Here is a 20,739-nt window from a genome sequence, read left to right on the forward strand (position 1 = left end):
ACACCCCCCCCCACATTCTACCACACACACACACCACACACACTCCTCCCACCCTTGCCCTAACTCTATCCCTTCCAAATACATAGGAGTTATGGTTGTGGGTACCTCTGGTCCCAAGATGGTGACAAGTAGATGGGGCACCTATCAAGTGGTGGGGCTACCCATGTGGCTCTCATTAGCCTGCCAAAACTCACTAAGTGGCCCTCTGGCCAAAATAATTGCTTGCCCCAGAGTTAGGGTAACCATATTTCCTAGATTTTGGAAGCTGTCCCAGCATCCCAGCCCTAAATAGTAAATATACCCTAAATCAGGAGCCAGGCACATGTGGGTTTGTTCCCACCAATGTGGGACTCTTTCTTCAATTTTCTCCAACAAGCCCAGCCAGTGGACAGTTTACTGGCCCAGACTCTGCTAGGCTGCAAGCAGAGTTATTTGCACAGTAAAGTGCAGGGTGGAGGAACTGCAGGGTGGTTGCCTGGCCCACTCCTGGGAACTGTGGGGTCAGGGGTTGTGGGGAAGAAGGGGTGTCCTGCCTGGTCTCACTCCTGGGATCTTCTGGGTTGGAGATATACATGTGTATGCTCTTGGGAGCTGCAGGGGGCTGGGGATGGTGCATGCACATGAACTATGCTGTCATGCCCAGCCCTGCCCTCTGGTAGCCCCATCCCAGATTTCCCTCAAATTATTATGGTTACCCTAGATACAGTCAAGCTTTCGAATATAAAGTATCCTTTCTTACCCCTGTCTCTCACAAAAGTACTCGCCTCACATTAAAGATTGTTAAGTGTCAGTAATTCCCCTACCAGAGAATATGCAAAAGCCAAAATGTACCAAATCTGCAGTTGTATGCAATTCACTGCAGAGGATTCTCTAGTAGGAGTTATAAGTTATATTATTATAAGAATTGTCTCACTGAAATAAATCATTTTTCTAGTTTCCTCTAAACACTACTATTTCTTCTAGCAGTCTGAAGACATGGGGCAAAACATGATGGACAGCTTCCTAGGGTACCTTATCCCTCTGTGGATCCTTTAGTTCATGCTGCTCTCCAGAAAACTCTTCTCCCCAGGACCAGAGTGCCTCTCTAGCCCTAGAGCCAAACCTTTATACCTATTAACTCTACCCCTTCTGATCACCAGGTCCTTGTTTCTAGGAGCCAGGTGCAGGGGTTCCTATTGAGCAATCTACAGGCTTGCCTTTCCACAGGCCTCCTCCCTACCAGGAGACTCACAGTCTTGTGACCAGCCTCTTCCAGTCAAGTACCTCTGCACTACCTTGCAGTCAAGCCAGCCAGTCTTCAAGCTGCCCTCCACACTGTCTTCCAGCCCCTTCGATACTTGGATCTACGCTCAGGAACAGAGGTTACTTACTGGCTCAGTTATTACAGTCTGCTCAGAACTGCTACTGCCCACTGTCTGGAGCTCAGCCCTTGTAGCCTATCTCATTCACCAGCTTGCCCCAGGTGGCCTGCAGCTTTGGAGCTGCTACTCCTTTCTCCCTTTCAGCTGCCCAGTTCTCACTGGTAGTTTTCAGTCAGCTGTCTTCCTCTCTTAAAGCAACAAGGGTTAGGGGCCACTGTTACACCACATCATTTCCTTGTTTACCATTCATTACCTGTAGAAACTGGAATGCCTAATGGCTTTTACTTCTTAGAGAGCATGAAGGTAGACTTAAAACATGTTTATGTAACAAAAATACACAAGTGGGCTTACAAAAACAACTGTTTAGGTGGAACCAACTGAACACGCATTTATGCTGCTTCTGTTCTTTTAGCCCAGTAAAGTTGGAGATACAAGATAAGATCTTCAGCTGATATAAATTAGTGTTTTGGCTTCAGTGGAGGCACAGTAATAAATACTGACTGGGGATCTTTCCTAGTAATATCCTGGCAGAATGTGTGAACCAAATCAGGAGTGCTCTTTTTGATTTACGAAATGCCACCATATTTTTCCACATGGCCTATTCATTTGGTTTTTTTCATGCTAGGAAAACAAGCCAAAGATCCACGACAGCATGACAGGTGGGAAGAAGAAGAAAGGAAGAACTTCCCCTCTAATGGTGATATATCTTTGGATGTTGATTTAGCTTTGTAATTACTATATAGTGGCAAATACATTCAGAATTATGCAAATCATACTATAAAAACTTCCAAATACTGTATGTGCCTCTCCTGAGAGTGCTAACAAAGGTTCCAGTTAGTGCCATTTCCAAAGGTGACTTTTGTGATATGGAAACCAGGGAGGAACTAGACTGGGGTGGGCAAAATATGGCCCATGAGGCCATTCTATCTGGCCCACGGGGCCCCTAAACAAATTTTGAAAATTAAAATTTATCTGTCCTTGGTTCCTGTCAAAAATGACAGGACCCAGGGGCAGTAGGACCCAGGGCAATCTTCAGCAGGCTCCTGCAACAACAGGACCCACCTGGAACCATCCCCCAGCCGGAAGCCCCACCAGGGGCTTCTGACCTGGGACCAAGTGGCTTCACTGGTGCGGGAAGCTCAGGTAAGAAGGGTGGGGGATGGGTGGGCAGGGAAGGAGCTGGTGCTGAGTGTGGGGAAAAGCGGCCCCTTGCCCGCCCCATGGCCAGAGCACCCTGCTGCAACCACTCGCAGCCCGTGTGGGGCTGTCCTGAACAGGCACAGGCAGCCCTGCATGGGCTGCAATCTTCCACAGCAGGGAGTGCCAGCCATGGGGCGGGCAAGGGGCTGCTTTTCTCCATGCTCAGCACCAGCTCCTTCCCTGCCAGTGAGCCAGGGATCAGGACTGTGTGCTGCCCCCACCTGTGCGCTGCGTGGGAGCAGGGCCCACACCAGTGTCCCAGGGCCAGCACCAGCAGGGCCTAGAGCAGGACAGTAGGGGTACAGGGTCCCAGGTGGCAGGGGCTCTATGGAGCCAGGACAGCTCCCCCGTCTCCCTGTTGGAGCAGCCCAACCCGGCTCCACAGACTCCTGCCAGTCTGCGCTCTGCTCTGGGCCCCACCAGAGCGGTGTTGGCCCTGATACATTGGGACATTGGTTCCAAGATGGTGACCAAGGTGCAGGGCACCTGTCAATGGGTGGGGATACCCATGCGGCCCTCAACAGCTTGCCAAAACTGTGTAAGCCGCCCTCCACCCGAAATTACTGCCCACCCCTAAACTAGACAATGATTCTAGCTCACTCCACTTGAGCAGCTGGCTAATAGATTAATCGTGGGTGCTGCTAATGACTGCCTAACATTTTAAGAACTCCTCAGGTTTATTTACCTCTGCAAGTTATTGTGCTCAGAGGTGTGCTTGTCTATTGTTCCTAAGAATCTGAGCTTTCCAGCATGCTTTTAATGTCAGTAGATGAGGATGTTTTAGACTAAATTCATGGGAACAGAGCGGCACATTCTAATGAAAAAGGACCCTTGTGCAAAAGGCCGTACCAGGTTCCCTCTCTTATGCTACTAGGGGCTGAGGGCAAGGGGGGGGGGGGGAAGAAGTCCCACTGCAGCACCTCTACAAATCTTAGCAGGTGACAATGACATGAGAAGTTTAACCTAGTGAGCTATGCATATTTTGTTCTTCACTGAGTGTATGGAATACAGTTTCCGGACTCTGGGGTAAATGAGAAGTGACTGCCAAAATAGTTGATTCTCTTCTCGCTACAGAGCAATGGGTTGATGCAAAGAAACTGCTGGTATAATGCTTTGTCTAATTTCATTGAGACTATGTACATGCTTGAACTCAGAGGACAAGGCCCTGCTTTCACGTTAGAAGTAGTTTCTTGTCCTCTTTTTTTAATTTTATGAAAAAGCAGAACTTTTCTTGGGCAGCGAATATGAGGAAAAGGTCCATCCTTGCATTGATCTCATCGACTCTTTGAGAGCCCTTGGAGTAGAAAAGGTCCTTGTTTTCCCAGCAATTGCCATGATAGGAGATCAGAGCTCTGGAAAAAGCTCTGTCCTAGAAGCACTGTCTGGTGTCGCTCTTTCTAGAGGCAGTGGTAAGAATTTACCTTGTGGTTTGTCATTTCTGAAGCATCCAGCATTTGCCGGGGTATAGTGTCCTAAAAAGAAACTGAAGGACTGCTTTTAAAGAGACAGGAAGCCTCTGTGACCTAGTAGGTTGAGCATGGGCTGGGCAGCAGGAGAGATGCAAAGGCTCTGCAAAGGACTTTTCACATGATTGTTGAAATTAACGTCATTCTCCTGATCCTAACTGACCTGTTTGCGCACAACAGGGATAACAGCAATGTTCTTACACATCTTTAAAACGAACTCTGAGATTTCTTGGGCTGAAAGTTCATCTAAAGCTCCTTAGAGCCAATGAAAAGACTCATACTGCAAAGAACATTAAATATGAGCTCCAATATTGTGTAACTGCAAAGTAGCAGTGGTATCGTTTGAATATGAGATCATGTTTGCAATTGTAGTTAAATAGCTTCCTAAGGGGAAGGGAATATTGCCTTTCAGTCTTTATACATGCACTAGCCAATTGCCTGTCAAGAATGACGGTTGGTGGGGAGGAGAACAGACAGCGATGAAGCCCTGTGCCCAGGTCCACTGTCTCCAGGGAACAGGGCAGGAGGGCCAAGGCTAGCTGCTCTGGCCTCACCTGTGTCCCCACTGTCATGGCAGCTGGCTGCCTTCTGTCAGAATACTTCTTTGCACTCTGATTGGCTGTTTGTCAGCCAATCAGAGTGTGAATAAAGCATTACAGTCAGACAGACAGACAGACATAGGCTTTTACAATGTAGAATTGTGTTTCTGTAATACTGCAGGAATTGTTACCAGATGTCCTTTAGAGGTCAAACTGAAGAAAATCCATGTTACAGAAGGCTGGAAAGGGAAAATAAAGTACAAGGAGGTGCAAGAACTGGATTATCCCTCAGAAGTGGAGAAAGAAATAAAAAATGGTAAATATACCCTGAGATACAAGTGGCACTGATATACTTGATCCTGCCTGGGGCAGCAGGAGAAACTAAGTCAGGGGTGCTCAGCCCTTAGCCTGCCAGCCAAATCCAGCCACAGGCCCAGTGTAATCTGGCCTGCAGGGGTCCCCATGGATCCTATGGGGAGCTCTACGAGCCATGGTCTTGTGCCATGAACCATGGTCTAGATTGGGGATGAAAGGCCCAGTCCTGGTGTGTGGGGGCTGCCAGGACACCCTGGAGTCTGATTCTAGCCAGGTGGAGTGGCATGGAGCCCTGTGCCACCTCTGCCCAGCCATGATTGGGCTCTACGGCCTTGCATTGCCTCTGATTGGCCACTGCACACCAAGAACACCTCGGGGACCCACTCTATTCCTCCCTGGGCTCCAGCCAGGTGGCAGTGGTGTGGGGCCCTGGGGTCCGATTCCTGGCCCATGGACTGCCCTCACACCAGTCATTTGGTCCATGGGGCCAAAACTGTGAGCAGCACTGAACTAGACTGTTTCTTGAAGTTCCTTCCAGCTTTATCTTCTGCAATTCTGTGGCATACTTTTAATCTGGTACCTTTCCATGGTCCTGAGTGTACAATGTGTCAGTGAGAGGTGCTTCAGATGAGTCAGAGTTGAGTTGATGGCTCTGCCTGCCTCAAACGCCCAGGAGTTTATTGCACAAGGGAGAGCTATGTTTTCAGTGGCATCAGCAAAATGGGCATTTACTCTGACATCTTGGAAATTTGCACCTAGATGAGAGGACATCATCACCAGGGATCTTGGTTTTCTCTGTTTAAAAGTTGCAAATTCTCTGACAAAAATCACAAATTCTCTAAATAAAAAAACCAAACTGTGATTAAAATGAAATGCCATTGTATATGGGTATCAATTAAACACCAATGTTTTATTGATATATTTATAATTTTAAGCAATTTGGAAGCCTACTAGTGCCTCAATCACTATAATAAAATAAAATCTAAGTGTGTATAAATTCTTGTATTTGATTTTGGGTTCTTTATCGTGGAAAATCAGAGCTTCTCCTGCCCTCTTCCCTCCCCAGGATGCAGGTCCAGGCCCCTCACTCCCAAGCCACAACCCCCTAGCCCTGCTAGTTCCCCTCATTCCCTCCCAGCAGACAGTCAGTGACCTGGGGGGTGTCCCCCCATGGCCAATCCCACCGACCTGCAAGTGGCAGCAGCGCACCATTGGCACTTCCAGGCACACCACAGATGCTTCCAGATGAGTGCAGTCAGCCACTGGGAGGACCACTTTTCCTGGCGCTCCCACTCCCTGGCTGCCAGGAGGTGCACATGCACCCTGTATGCATTGCCGCTGGAGCTTTCTCACTCAACCCTGCCTGGCCCTCCTCTGCGCTGCCACGCCAGGCCCCACCTCCTGCACTGCAGAGGCCCCAGGGAGAGGGCAGCAGGGCAGGAGGCCTGAGCCTGCAGGGAGCAGTCCACACCTGCCCCTGCCCTGTGCACAAATCTGGAGGGCACAACTCCATCCTGCTCCCCGCCCTGTGGCTGTGCATTTGGGCCCCAGGCACCAAGACCTACACGCCACCTGGCTGGGCAGCAGCAGCAGCAGCAGCCCCAGCCCTGCCTAATTCTGTCCAACTCCTTCCCTCCTTCACTTCCTCCCTCCCTAAGGAGGCCTCAGTCCCCCCTTCCCTCCCTCCAGACTTACCTGTGGGAGGTACTCTCCAGGCTGCCTGGTGGCTGTGTGCATGTGTAAGTGCACACAAGACACCCACTGCCTGACCGCCCTTCTCCCTCTCCCCACAGCCCCTTGAAGGCTGGAACTCTTTGCAAAAGTGGAATATTCTCATGTTTCTCTGTTAAAATGAAAAAATACATATTTTTCTCAGTCAAAAAGGGAAATTGCATTTTTTTCCCCCATTTTTCTGTGGGAAATGGAAACCCCAGATCCTTTATCATCACCTCCTAATTTCTGTGGCATCATGGGTGTGCTGGGCACTTTACATTTAAGAAGAAGTTCTTGACTGATGGCAAGCAGGTAGTTAGTACCATACTACTCTCTGGTCCTCATATTTGGTTTTTTTCCCTGTAACTTTAACTATAGCCATGGAGATGCAATGAGCAATTTACAGTCCTCCAGCATCCCTGAATACCCTGCTCCCATACCCAGAGTAGAGATCATGCCCAGGTATCCTGACTCCTAGCCACACCCCTGCTCACCTGCCTTTTAGTGGCAAGTCAGAGCTGCGCAGGCAATAAATGGTTTTAACCATTTTAACCTAAACATGTGATGTTCTAACTTGACACTGCTTAATATTCCACAGATTTAGTATGGCCTAAGTGTAATGTGTAATTTCACCCTAATTAGTTGAAAGGTAAGTACCAAATAATGGAGGAAGGGACTTGTTGAGCCCATTGTCAAGAGAAACAAATTCTAATACTATGTCCTTTTTATTTAAATGCAAGTTAGCCAGTCTGAGTAAATGCTAATGATCTCCTAAATCTTTGATTTTGTGTCTTATACCTTGTAGCCCAGGATTTAATGGCTGGCAAAGGAGTGGGCATTAGCCAAGAACTAATCTCCCTAGAAATCAGCTCTCCATATGTTCCAGATCTGACCCTAATTGACCTCCCAGGGATTGCAAGAGTTCCAGGCTGGGAAGCTGATAAGTTATAGCAGTACAGTTTAACATGACTTGATCCCTAAGTATGAAGTTTTGCCAAAGGCACATGACCAAAACATATTTACTCTCCCAAAAATAGTTAAGTTATTTAAAAAAACAGACAATAACATGATTATAATGGAAGAAGTGCCAGTAATAGGAAAGATAATCGTATGATGTATACGAAGCAAATTGAGGGGAAAAAGCCTTGCATGCATAGCTATAAGTATGCCTGGAAATCCCTTTGTTCGCCCCAAGAACTGTGAGGGAGTACAGAATTGGGAAAAAAGGGCACATGAAAACTTGTATAATGTCTTTCCCAAGTATACAGTTGGTCCAATAAAAAATACCATCAAAACAAACATTACCACTTCCCCTAAGTTTCCATACATAATTACAATTGTGTGGCCACAAATCTCAACTATACCATGCACCTCATTCCTTGCCAAGTAATCAACTTTTATGATTTAATTTCATTCCATTACAGATCATAAAACATATTAAAACATATATTACTAAACAAGAAACAATAAATTCGGTGGTGGTATCCAGTAACATAGATATTGCAACTACAGAGGCCCTAAAAATGGCTAATGAGGTGGACCCTGATGGGGAGAGAACTCTAGGTAAGTAAAGATATGCCCATTTGCAAAGAAAATGGGGTGGGGTTGGGTTATGAAAAAAGTCATTATTAAAAGAATGGTTGGTAATAAACCCTGGGGAGACCAACTGTTTTCTTTTGTACTCCACACCTATGTTGCTAAAAGAGAAAAAATGTACATTAGAATCTACAGTGGATAAGTAGCAGAGGAGACAGCCCTGTGCTTTGGCTATGGACATATTTGAAATTCATACAAAATCTTCTCATTTATTTTTTGTTTCAGATAAAAATGTCAGATGCTCTAGGCACAAATCCTTAAGAGACTACCAAAAAAAAAAACCCACAGCATTTTTAATCCTTTCTCTCTTGTGTGAAATGAAGTAGTATAACTAGATGAGAACCAGTGGTACACTAGCCCCAGGTGCTGATTTAGAGGTGGCACCAGAATTGTGGCCCCTGGTGAGTGCACATGATAGCAGCAGCAAGGGGTATGTGAGAAGCCTGCACCATGGCAGCAGCGGGCAGGGTATGGGGAGTCAGCACTGTGGCAGCAACAGCTGGGGGCTTTGAGTTTCTGGAGTCAGTAAGGTCCTCAGGCACTTAGCACACTGCTGCCCTGCTCTCTGGCATTTCTAATTATATGTTTACTAAAATGTTGGGAGTTATGCCTCTTCTGTGTTCCTGAAAATGTCTATTCTAAAACTTTCTGATTTGTGAATCGTATAAAATTAGGGTTGGGATCTCAGGAGTTCATCTAGTCCAACCCTTTGCTCAAAGCAGGACCATCCCCAAATAGATCATCCCAGCTAAGACTTTGTCTAGCCAGGCCTTAAAAACCTCCAAAGATGGAAAGTCTATCACCTCTCTGAGTAACCTGCTCCAGTGTTTTACTACCCTCCTAGTGAGAAAGTTTCTCCTTATATCTAACCTCAACTTCCCTTGCTGCAACTTGAGACCATTGCTCCTTGTTCTGTCATCTGCCCCCACTGAGAACAATCCATCTCCATCCTCTTTGGAACCACCCTTTGACATGCAATCCACTGCTGTTTGGATTAGGTTTCGGGTCACATCTGCATCCAGCCCCTCTGGCTTGCCCACATGCACAACCATCCCAAATGTGAATTCTCAGTGAGTACTCTTCCTCCACTGACCAGACACTGTACCTCTCCAGTGTGAATGGCTGTAGTCTTTGATGCCTAATCAGTAATTACCTGACTGGCTAAATAAAATAATGCAATTACATCAAATATCAGGGTTCATACAAACATAAAAATAAGACTAAACACAGTTTAAAATTAGCTACAAACAGAGACCTAACACCGTATTAATAAAACTAATTGAGGAAAACATCTACACGTGAGATTCCATGAAAACTTCAAAGTATTCCTACTTTTGGGATGGGTTCATGACAATCACCTTATCCTTAATTATGAAACCAAAGGTGGTGCTTCCTTCAAAAAAAAAAAAAAGTGCATCAGCTCTCTGCATATAACAATTCTCTTGTTGCTTTTCAGGAGTTCTGACCAAACCAGACTTGGTGGACAAAGGAACAGAAAGAACTGTCATTGACATAGTCCACAATTTAAGTGTTCCTCTAAGGAAGGGTTATATGATTGTAAAAAGTCATGGACAACAAGACACCAATGACAAGTTGACCCTGGCTTCTGCAATTACAAGGGAGAGAGAATTCTTTGAAGAGCATGAATATTTTGGGTTGGTTTTTAAAATCAATTCACACTGATCAACCTACAGAGTTTTCCCTATTAATTGTTGAGAGGGGAAAAAGTAAAGTAAATGTGACCAGCACAATTTTTTTCAGTAGTTAAGCCTAGGTTACATAGGGATTGGGTACAGACAAGAAGGTTATCTGTGTGCTTACTCTCCAGCTGAAACAGGTAGATCTTATTTAAACACTGGATGAAACTGGTTCAAACTGAAGAAAATCCATGTTACAGAAGGCTGGAAAGGGAAAATAAAGTACAAGGAGGTGCAAGAACTGGATTATCCCTCAGAAGTGGAGAAAGAAATAAAAAATGGTAAATATACCCTGAGATACAAGTGGCAGGCTGAAAACTGAACTGATTCTTTTTAGAGAACACTCCAGAATGGTTAGGTCTCTCCAGCCTGGAGAAGAAACGACTAAGGGGGCATATCTGACAAGTCTATAAAATCGTGAATATTGCAGACATACAAAAAAACTAGAACTCTTGGTTCCAAAATGATACCTTTTATTAGACCAACTGGGAAATCACAAGAAAACTGTCCTTCTTTGCATGCTTTCAGGTTCAAAGTCCCTTCATAAGGCTCTGGGAAAAGTACAGATGATACAAGATGGCATAAAGTCCCCATAGGTAGGAAATAAACTTCATTTTTGCACAGATGGAGCTGAAGATGGAAGGCTGTCCCTCTGGGTCCATGAGAGCTGTGCTGAGTAGCTCTTTGATGAGTAGATCAGGTAGAATTCCTTCCCTGGAGGTTTCAGATGGTGTTAACCAGGTCTTCAGTAGGTTCATCATAGTAATTTATAAATTCATATGAAATCCTTTGGGATAAAATAAGCTCTTATGTACACTGCAAGTATAAAAAGGTATTATTTTATTGTATTCTTTAATCTCTTTCAGCATTGTTCTGGAAGAAAAAAAGGCTACTATCCCCCTCTTGGCAGAAAGACTTACACAAGAACTGACAGATCACATTAATGTAAGCTATCAAATTAGAGCTCCTGGTTCTTTGGAAAGGTATTTGATAAGGCATGAAATGAGAGAATGTTTTTTTAGCTCCTTTGCCAGGGTATTTATTTTGCTGGACAGACCTTTCTGAAACCTTAACTAGCTTCTAGAAAATTGAACATAATGGGAACTTTTTCTCCCAAAAATATGTATTTTGTAACTAGTGATTAGGGATAAAGCAATTTACATGCATTTGTTACATATGGTCAAACAAAAAGGAAAATTATTTTTTATTTAATCATTTAACAGTGGGCTATTAGTGACTGTCTGAATGTACCTCTATGCCAATACCTAGGTGGATAAAAAAAATGATTGATACTTAACGAAATGTTGGTTGAAGTTTAAAAAAAAAGCAAAAGAAAACAGCCTCACTTTGTTAATATACAATGACAATGTATATTGTTAACTAGTCAATCAGCTGTTTTTGTTTCTTTCTTTTTTTTTCAATTCTTTCCTTTTTATTTTTCCTTACCTTCAGAAATCCCTGCCAAATTTAGAAAAGCAAATACAGCACAAACTCCAGGTTGCAAGCAGCAAGTTACAAAAGTGTGGCCTAGGCATACCAGAGACAGCTGAAGGGAAGATGCTCGTTCTAGTAGAGGTAAGTGTAAATGTGGATTTAGTAACACATTTGAATAAAAGGCCAATTAGCCTTTGGAATCAAGAGTATATTAGATGTTCAACTCTTTGTAGACTGTGTGGTCATGAAACCACCAAATAACTATACCCATATCCACATGTGTTTTTGTTAATTTTAGAAAATTAGACTATGTAACGTTATTGTTAATTCTCATCTTTAGCAACCCAGGATGCAAAATGAACTCGGTTAAAAAAAAGACACTTTTTTTCTGTCATGCAATTATTGGCTGTCATAATCGAAGGGGAGCATCCAAGCTATCAGTGTCCTGAAGCATGCCCTGGATTATAGAGTATCCTGCATTAAGAAAAAATACGGTGGGCATCAAAGCTAAATAGAAGGTTCACCCAATTAAGATTCAGCTCTACAAAGCTATATCCCACAACAATATTTTGCCCTGAATAGCAGTAATTTTTAGAAGTAACATTGTCTGCCATCTGTACTTGAACCAAACCAGGTAGTCCTGGAATTAATGTACAACGCCACTCCTCAGACAATGAGACAGTCAGGATTGAGGTTACACACTAAAATAGGGCTGACCAACATGTAGCACTGGATAGCCTTTTTGGGTGGTATGAAACAGATTAGGGAGGGAACAGGCAGCACAATGGCAGATAGAGAAGGAAGCAGAGCAGCAGATTGGGCAGAAGAAAGGGATCTGTGTAGCATATAGAGCATGTGGGGCCAATTTGTGGCATGACTACCAAAAAGGTGAGGCCCCACTGCACTAAGTTCTCCAAAATTGTACTTATGGGGCCTTTATTTAATACATCCACTGTCTTGTGAATCACTGACCCCGCTTTTGTAACAACCCAGCATCTCATTACAGCAATTGCTTGCATGGTAAAATAACATTAAGAACTACCATTTGTTATCTATATTACAGTTACATTTAAAAGCCCAAGCACAGATCAGAACCCCTTTACACTAGGTACTGTGCATATGAAGAGAGAGGTTTTTGTTCCCTGTGCAGCCTAGACAGGCCAGACAAAGAGTACAAGGAAAACTGGTACAGGGAGATGAGTGGTAGTGTTGAAGTGATGTAATTGTGATGGTCCAGGAAATATGCAAGAGGCAAGGATTTTTGTGGGTTATATCTTTTATTGGACCAACTGCATGGCTGGGATAATTGATCCAATAAAAGACCACCATAATTCCTCATTAAGACACAAAAATTAGTGCCTCTCAAAGATGAAGTAACTTGCCCAGTGCTACCCAACAGCCTGACAAATCTGAGAATATAACGAAGCCTAATGAGTCTTTGGTCTCATAAGCTTGTTCAGAGGCTAAAATACTGCCCCATCAGCCCTTCATGTATCACTGACAAAAAAGGTGCAGATCATCAGCTGTTCAGAGTTCATAGCTTGAGTACCAGGGCTGAAATACACATCGTATGACCTTTGGCTGCATCTCAGAATGTCATTTCCATATTTCCATGTACAAGCAACTTGCAGTATATGAATATGACAGTTTTGCCAGGAAATGGCATGCAAATTTTTCCCCTCTCGACTGTAAAGTTTTGCATGTGTACCATAGTCACTAATAACTCAAGGTCTGTATTAAGTCTTGTAGTTATTTTTAAATGGCAGTTTCCCATCTCTTTACAGAAAATCAAGCTCTTCAATCAGGACTTCATGAATGCAGTGCAGGGAGAAGAGGTTTGCACTAACAAAAAGAGTCCTAAACTCTTCACAAAAATTTGAAAACTCTTTAATGAATGGGAAATAGATATTAATAACAATGCACTGAATAGTAAGTACTAAACTTTCACATTGTGCCTTCACAAATTCCTAGCCAAGACAACAAGCTCAATGTGTACACAAGTCAGTTTATAGGAAATAACTTATCTTTGTCCAGGACTTTTTTCCAGTAATGAGAGAGAGGAGTTCACAGTGATAATTTCATATTTGGAACCAAGCTTGTTTAAATTTTAGGAATGGTCAAGTCCAGAGTGTGGTGTGAGCCAGTTGCTGTTTTTAAATGACCTCTAATCCCAATTCAGTTCTAATTGACATAGTATCAACCCTGAAAGCTAATACTAATGAAAGTAAAACCCTGAAGTAATGGAAGTTTAATTCCAAGGATGGTTTTGTGGTGATTGTTTCTAAACTTGTCAGTGGGTTGACTGACAAAAATAATAGATGCAAGTAAAAAATCTGCCATAAAATTACATCGGTTATTAATCAGTCTAAAGATAAATGTAGTTCTTATTCCATGAAAAGCAGTGTTATTGTTGAACTTGATTTTAGGTTGTGCCTTCAGAAGCATCTCAGAGAATTAAGTGCCCAGCTTCCTTATGTCCATTTGGTATCTCATCCTGTTATATATAACCCAGACCATTCAGAGTCTTTTAATGCACTGACTCTACCTCTGCCTCCTAGATAATATACAACATTAGAAAGAATTTTCTCAACCACTCAGAGAGCATATATGTAGCCAGCAATCCTACAGGTCAAAACTGTGCATCTACTACCATTGTAACCCAAGTGGTGCTGTAGCTCTTCTTCATTCCAAAGAGTAAATATAAGGCCACTAAGTAACAGTATAAATCCTGAATTTACCACATTTTTGTAGTGTAAAAATAAAAATTCTGGAATCATCTGAGAAAACAGTGCTTCTGTTTTAATGCTGTAGCGAAAGCCCATATGAAAGAAGAAATTTTGAAATTTGAAAATCAGTATCAGGGAAAAGAGCTCCCAGGATTTATCAATTACGGAACATTTGAGAGCATTGTAAAAGATCAAATTAGGTTGCTAATAATTCCAGCTACTACAGTGCTGAAGAACACAACCGGTAAGTTTCATTCATTGAATTTTTTATAAACTTTGACTATAGTTGTGGAACTGATTATGACTTTTAGATTTACTTAGCACTAGTACTTAGGACAAGATTTTAAATGACATGAATCAAAATAATGATAAAAGCAATTAATTGAGTGCTGCTGTCTTTTTTAATACTAAAACATTATGTACCAGTGTAGCCATGGTTTTGGATTAAATATATAAATGTGTATGTTCTATGAAATATCAAGATTATTCAATGAAACAAAGAATATCCATTTCTTCAAATTAGGTAAGAGATGAAAGAATTTCTATGAAAATTATCCTTCATATTAATTTCCACATTACATCAGCACCTTGAAGCTGGTATATTTTTCATAGACTGAGCCCTGAAAGAGCCATTGTGACCTCCTGTGTACTGCAGATTACAACACTTCCCTGAATTAATTTCTGTTTCCACTAGAACCTATATATATATTATAAAAACATGCAGTCATAATGGAGACCCCACAGCTGCCCTTCATTCAGAAGGAGAAGTGGGGGTACTTGGGAAGTGCGCCACTGTCCCAGGTACCCCAGTGTCTCCGCGCCACTGCCACATACCCCCTGGGGCCTTCCCAAGTACCCCCAGGGGTATGCGTACCTCCAGTTCACAACCCTTGTTCTAAAGGTTAAAAGCCCTCATTCTTTGAACTGTGCACCTTATTTTAAGACTGAATGCGTCTAGCTTCACCTTCCAGCCATTATATTAGGTTAGAACTTTCTCTGCTAGATTGAATACCAAAGATCAAATAGTGAATGTCAAATACCAGCTCCCCAGGGAGAAATTAAGTTTGCAAACAAATCACTCCTTAATTTCTTTCCTAAAATAAACAGATTGAGCTCCTTGGTCGTGTCCACATGTGCGTGGATGTTTGGTTCCCTGGGGACAGCTAGCAGCGGTGCACCTTGTGCCATGGCTAGTTATCCCTGAGGAATGTCTGTGTCACGTGCCCTCTGGTACATGGTAAGTTACTTCAGGTGGAGTAGGAGAGGTTGGGGTCAGCACTGGGCTGGCCCCAGCAGCCTTACCTGGGGTCCTGGAGGCCTCCTGGGGCTGCAGCAGCAGCAATCCTGCCTTGCAGAACCTGACCAGCAGCTGGAGTATGGCTCTGACTGGGCAGGGTCTGGTTTTGAGTGGTGCACACTGCCCCCGTGTGCACTGCTCCACTTTTTTAAAAACCTGCAGGAAAAGAAACCTCTGCTCCCTTGCAGCATGGAGAACAGCTGAATGTGCACTACATCATGCTACACACATATCTACAGCACCACACACAACACGGCTGTGCTCATCTGCACGTGGCCTGTGAATCTATTATTAAAGTCTTTTTTCCTAGCTTTTTAATCAGTCTTGTGACTCTTCTCTGAACCCTTTTCAACAACATCCTTCTGGGACTATGTAGGCTACAGAGGCATAGCAGGGTAGCTCTGCTCCTGGGGCAGTCACAGCATATAGGGCAACACCAGCTGCCACACTGCCTATGAACAGTGGTGCAGTCAGCCACTGGTAGCTAGTTTTGTGCTCCCTCCCCCAACATAAATGTGGTTCCCAGAGATGCTGCCCTGGTTACCTGACCCTCAGTTACACTACTGATATGGCAGATCTGTAAAACCTTCCAGCAATGGTTGTACCAGGGTTAGATACAGAGGCAATTTGATATTCCCTAGTTTACATATCTAGGAACACAGGACTAGAATTGACTTCCTGGGCCTTCAGGTATGGTCTTCTGCATTTACAGAGCTATCAGTATATGTTTAGTGGAAGTGTTACAGATTTTCAAGGCTGAGATTTGAAACCAACAAATGGGTTGGACTTTTACAGGTGTTTAAAGGTTAAAAATGTGATCACATGCATTGTTAGAGCAGAAGGGATTGAAAATATTTGCAATTTGTAAGACCACAACACAATATTACCAAATGTTTGTACTAGACAGAAAATAAGTGCACTGATCAAGAAGCTTTCAAATTAAAACCTGCTTTAAACTGAATCTGAATACAATCTGTCAAGGTTTTGCATGGTTCTTTTTTATGCTAATGTCATTAGCTTACAATTTCCTTCTGATCACAGATTCACAGAAGTTTAGGGCTGGAAGGGATCTCATGAGATCATCGGGTTCAGCTCCCCTCATCTTTTCTTTTCTTTTTTTTTCCTTAGACCTTGTATGAGGTCGTGGTGGATGGGTCGGTTTCGACCTGGAGGGGTGTGGGCAGTGGGGTCCCGCAGGGCTCGGTCCTTGGACCGATACTCTTTAATGTCTTCGTCAGCGACTTGGATGAGGGAGTGAAATGTACTCTGTCCAAGTTTGCAGATGACACTAAGCTATGGGGCGAAGTGGACACACCAGAGGGCAGGGAGCAGCTGCAAGCAGACCTGGACAGGTTAGACAAGTGGGCAGAAAACAACAGAATGCAGTTCAACAAGGAGAAATGCAAAGTGCTGCATCTAGGGAGGAAAAATGGCCAGCACACCTACAGCGTAGGAAATGACCTGCTGAGTGGCACGGAAGTGGAAAGGGATCTTGGAGTCCTAGTGGACTCCAAGATGAACATGAGTCGGCAGTGTGACGAAACCATCAGAAAAGCCAATGGCACTTTATCGTGCATCAGCAGATGCATGACAAATAGGTCCAAGGAGGTGATACTTCCCCTCTATCGGGCGCTGGTCAGACCGCAGCTGGAGTACTGCGTGCAATTCTGGGCGCCGCACTTCAAGAAGGACGCGGATAATCTGGAGAGGGTCCAGAGAAGGGCCACTCGTATGGTTAAGGGCCTGCAGGCCAAGCCCTACGAGGAGAGATTAGAGAAACTGGACCTTTTCAGCCTCCGCAAGAGAAGGTTGAGAGGCGACCTGGTGGCTGCCTATAAGTTCATCAGGGGGGCACAGAAGGGAATTGGTGAGTATTTATTCACCAAGGCCCCCCCGGGGGTTACAAGAAATAATGGCCACAAGCTAGAAGAGAGCAGATTTAGATTGGATATTAGGAGGAACTTCTTCACAGTTCGAGTGGCCAAGGTCTGGAACGGGCTCCCAAGGGAGGTGGTGCTCTCCCCTACCCTGGGGGTCTTCAAGCGAAGGCTAGATGTGTATCTAGCTGGGGTAATGTAGGCCCAGCACTCTTTCCTGCTTATGCAGGGGGTCGGACTCGATTATCTATTGAGGTCCCTTCCGACCCTAGCATCTATGAATCTATGAGATGCTTTTACCGAAATTGCTGTGAAACATTTTGATAATTTCCTTGCTCTTCACAGAGCAGCAAAGGTAAGGAACTACATAATGTGTCTCTGACCCAAGTCATAATTAATGGTTTATGTTTAAATCCAGGTTTATTTCTGGCCAATCTACCATGCAGCTGTTTTAATTGCTAATGAATTCTTCTCAATGTTATTATATTCAGAAGAATATTCTTATTATAGGATAGTGACTAGCGTATAATGGAGTTTTATACAGTGAACAAATAAAGATACTGAACAAAGTGCCATAGGTTATGGAATTAGAGTCTGATTCCAATCTTGAAGGAAGTAGACAATCATCACTTTCCCTTTATCAGCCCATTTCTGTGGTGACTGATTTCAGTGCTCACCTTTGTTGTTATTGAGGCAGTAGGGTTGTACTTCCTTTTATAGATTGCTGAGAGGTGACAGGTCTCAGATGCTAAAACATTCTTCCCTTTTTAATGACAGAGTGGAATTGAAGACCTAAAACAAAAACAAGAAGCAGCAGCTGAAAATATGATTCAAACCCAGTTCAAAATGGAAAGAATTGTCTACCGCCAGGACAGACTTTACAGTGGAGATTTAGAGGAAGCTAGGAAGCTTCCTCTATCTGCTCAGCGTTTCTATTCCCTTTACACTCTGGATTCCCCAAAACAGTATTCTATTAACAAAATGACTTATCACTTGACTGCATACTTCAAGGTAAGTCTTTCTCTTTTCTTTTCCAATAAATCTTGCTTTGTAAAAAAGATATACTCATGGAAAAAGCAGGGAATCTAAATAAAGGGAAGGAAGTCTTGTGGCAAATACTGAATTGGTAGCATGCACAGAAGACCTATGCCCATAAAGAACATTCAAAACGTTCCTTCTTATTGCTTTTTGGTGCTTGTTCTCACTGTGGTTCAAAACCTGCAGTGAAACATAGGGTAATCACTTGCAGCTAGGCCTCATGGTTGTCTAACTGCTAAGAGTAATACTATATTTGGAAATCATATGCTACGGTCATTCTAGGGTAGAGATACTGGAGACAGATTTAAATGAACCAGCTTGGGGTATGTTAGCAAAATATATGTGACAGTACAAAGGTCAATAAAGGCTAATTTTACTCTTCTGCGTTTTATGCGGCCAGGGCTAGACTGCATAAGCTTATGTAGCTTAGACTGTCTGGCTTAGTAGTTAGGTTACCAGAAGAGGGACAGAGACAGAGGCAGAATCCAAAACAGAGGCCAAATCAGGAGGTAGGAATCAGGACCAAGTTACCAGATATAAGGGGTACCAAATCCAGAGGCAGAGTCCAAAGTACAGGCCAAGTCAGGGTTCAGGAGCCAGAGACCAAGTTACTTGATCCAAGAGGAAATCCAAGAAGCCAGAGTCCAGGGCCAGAGCTGAGCAGGGTCAGGAAATCAAAAAGCACTGGGTCAGACAGGCTTACCAGAGCAGACCCCCAAAACTGTTGGCCAGCCTGCAATCTATGGCCCCAGGTGGAACCAAATGGGGGAGGCCTCTCCCCAGTGGCCAACCAAGAGCTCCAAGCAGTGGCCAGCCAGGACCACCAGCTGGAACAGGGCTGCCAGGAGACACCCCAGGCAAGTGCAGCCAACCAGGAAGTCAGCCCAAGCTGGGCTGTCTGCCAGGGCCCCTAGCAGCTTGTTCCAGAAGCTGTAAACTAAACAGCAGTAGTTTCTCTGTGTGTAGCATAGGCAGACCTGAATTTCAATCTGGTAGCAAGTTAAATGGAGGGAAACATCTTATTTTAGTGAAATATACTGTTATATTCCCAGCCTCAGCTAAGGAAAACTCTAAATATGGTGTTTGTGAATTGCAGAATCCCATTTTGTATATTTTCTTGCACATCCGTCCCCCTTGATTTTAAACCTATGAATTCTCTTCTCTTCTCTTCTCTTAGGGGACAGGTAATCGACTTACCATTCAAATTCCTTTAATTATTTGTTCCTATGTCCTCCAAGACTATGGTGAAACATTACAGAATGCTATGTTGCAACTTTTGCAAGATAAAAACCAGTTCAACATACTTCTTAAGGAGTGGAAAGACATGTCAAGTGACAGGACCAATTTGAGGGAAAGTATTAAACACCTGAGAGAAGCTCAACAATGTTTAGCAAAGTTCTCAATTTCAAGTAGCCATGCTTAAGCAACAGCACATCTTCTTTCATTTTTATGCCTGAATCATTGGAGTTGGTGTTCAGCTAGATGTAGGATTTTATTTTTGTATGGTGTGTGTATTTTTGCTGTAGAGACTCATTGAAGACTCCTGTTTGGTGAATTATCCTGAATATGTTAATAAATAGTTGAAGTGTATGTTTTGTTTTATATGGTGTGTCATTACTTCAGCCTCATTACTCTTTGGTCTGTCTTGGAAGCAGACAATACATTTCTGAAGACATATTAATAGGGGTTTTCATTAAGATATGCAATTTACTTTTATGGAATGAGACAAAACATTTAAAACCTTGTATTTAATTATGTTTAAGATTAGATTCATATCATTCAATCAGATGTGAACGTTCTGGGTCCAGGGGACCCACGGTTAAGGTTTGCTGGTGCAGCCATCAGCATTAGCTAATGACACAAAGGTGCCATGTTCAGGAGCCTACAGCAACATGTGGCCTGAGGACTGGATCCAACAGATCCAGGGAGCTGAAGGGCTTTATGCCTGTGCCCAAGCTGGGGCTAGGTAGTGAGGAGATTCACTGGCACTATGCAGCTTCACCCATATTGTAACTAGGAGGTGGGGAGGGGAGGGCAGAAGAGAGGCAGCAGCACTGTCAGCTGTCCACTCCAGCCCTGGCTCAGTTCTCCACCAGTTGGAAGCAGCATCCACACCACAGCTTGGGAGCATGGGGCTGAGAGAAGCAGCAGTGGCATGGGTGCAGCTCCTGGCTGTCTAGTGCCAATGCAGATGCAGACAAAAGACCCCTGTTGCTGCTGCTGCACTATCAAAGCCACCTGTCCCAGGTCCAACCAGAGCCAGATTGTTGCAGCCCAAGGCTTATAAAGCTTGCTGGTTGCTGTCCTAGAGAATTTACAAGCTCCCCAGGAGCGGGAGTCACTTGGCTAAAGAGCTTTGGTGCAGGGGCTCAGGGCATGAAATCTTCAGCTCCTCTGGTGAAGATGAGAAATGCTAATTTCCTTATTCACAAATCAGAGTGAGGGAACATTTATTGTTAAAATAGCAATATTCAAATTTT

At 43.7% G+C, this 20,739-nt stretch overlaps 1 protein-coding gene across 1 annotated transcript; it reads left to right on the plus strand.

The window, feature by feature from the left end:
* Window positions 1–3,768: 3,768 nt before the first annotated feature.
* Window positions 3,769–20,739, plus strand: LOC149874396 (interferon-induced GTP-binding protein Mx-like; the record flags this gene model as incomplete). Its single annotated transcript, XM_090043821.1, has 13 exons — window positions 3,769–3,970; window positions 4,748–4,882; window positions 7,400–7,530; window positions 8,019–8,157; window positions 9,647–9,845; window positions 10,754–10,832; window positions 11,340–11,573; window positions 13,106–13,156; window positions 14,090–14,315; window positions 17,512–17,593; window positions 17,732–17,744; window positions 17,999–18,271; window positions 19,437–20,739. Coding segments are annotated over 13 exons (2,010 nt in total), but the record flags the coding sequence as incomplete, so codon positions are not given.

This window comes from Crocodylus siamensis, chromosome 1 (genome assembly GCF_052110815.1).
Source record: "Crocodylus siamensis isolate JL-2025a chromosome 1, ASM5211081v1, whole genome shotgun sequence".
NCBI classification, from domain to species: Eukaryota; Metazoa; Chordata; order Crocodylia; family Crocodylidae; genus Crocodylus; species Crocodylus siamensis.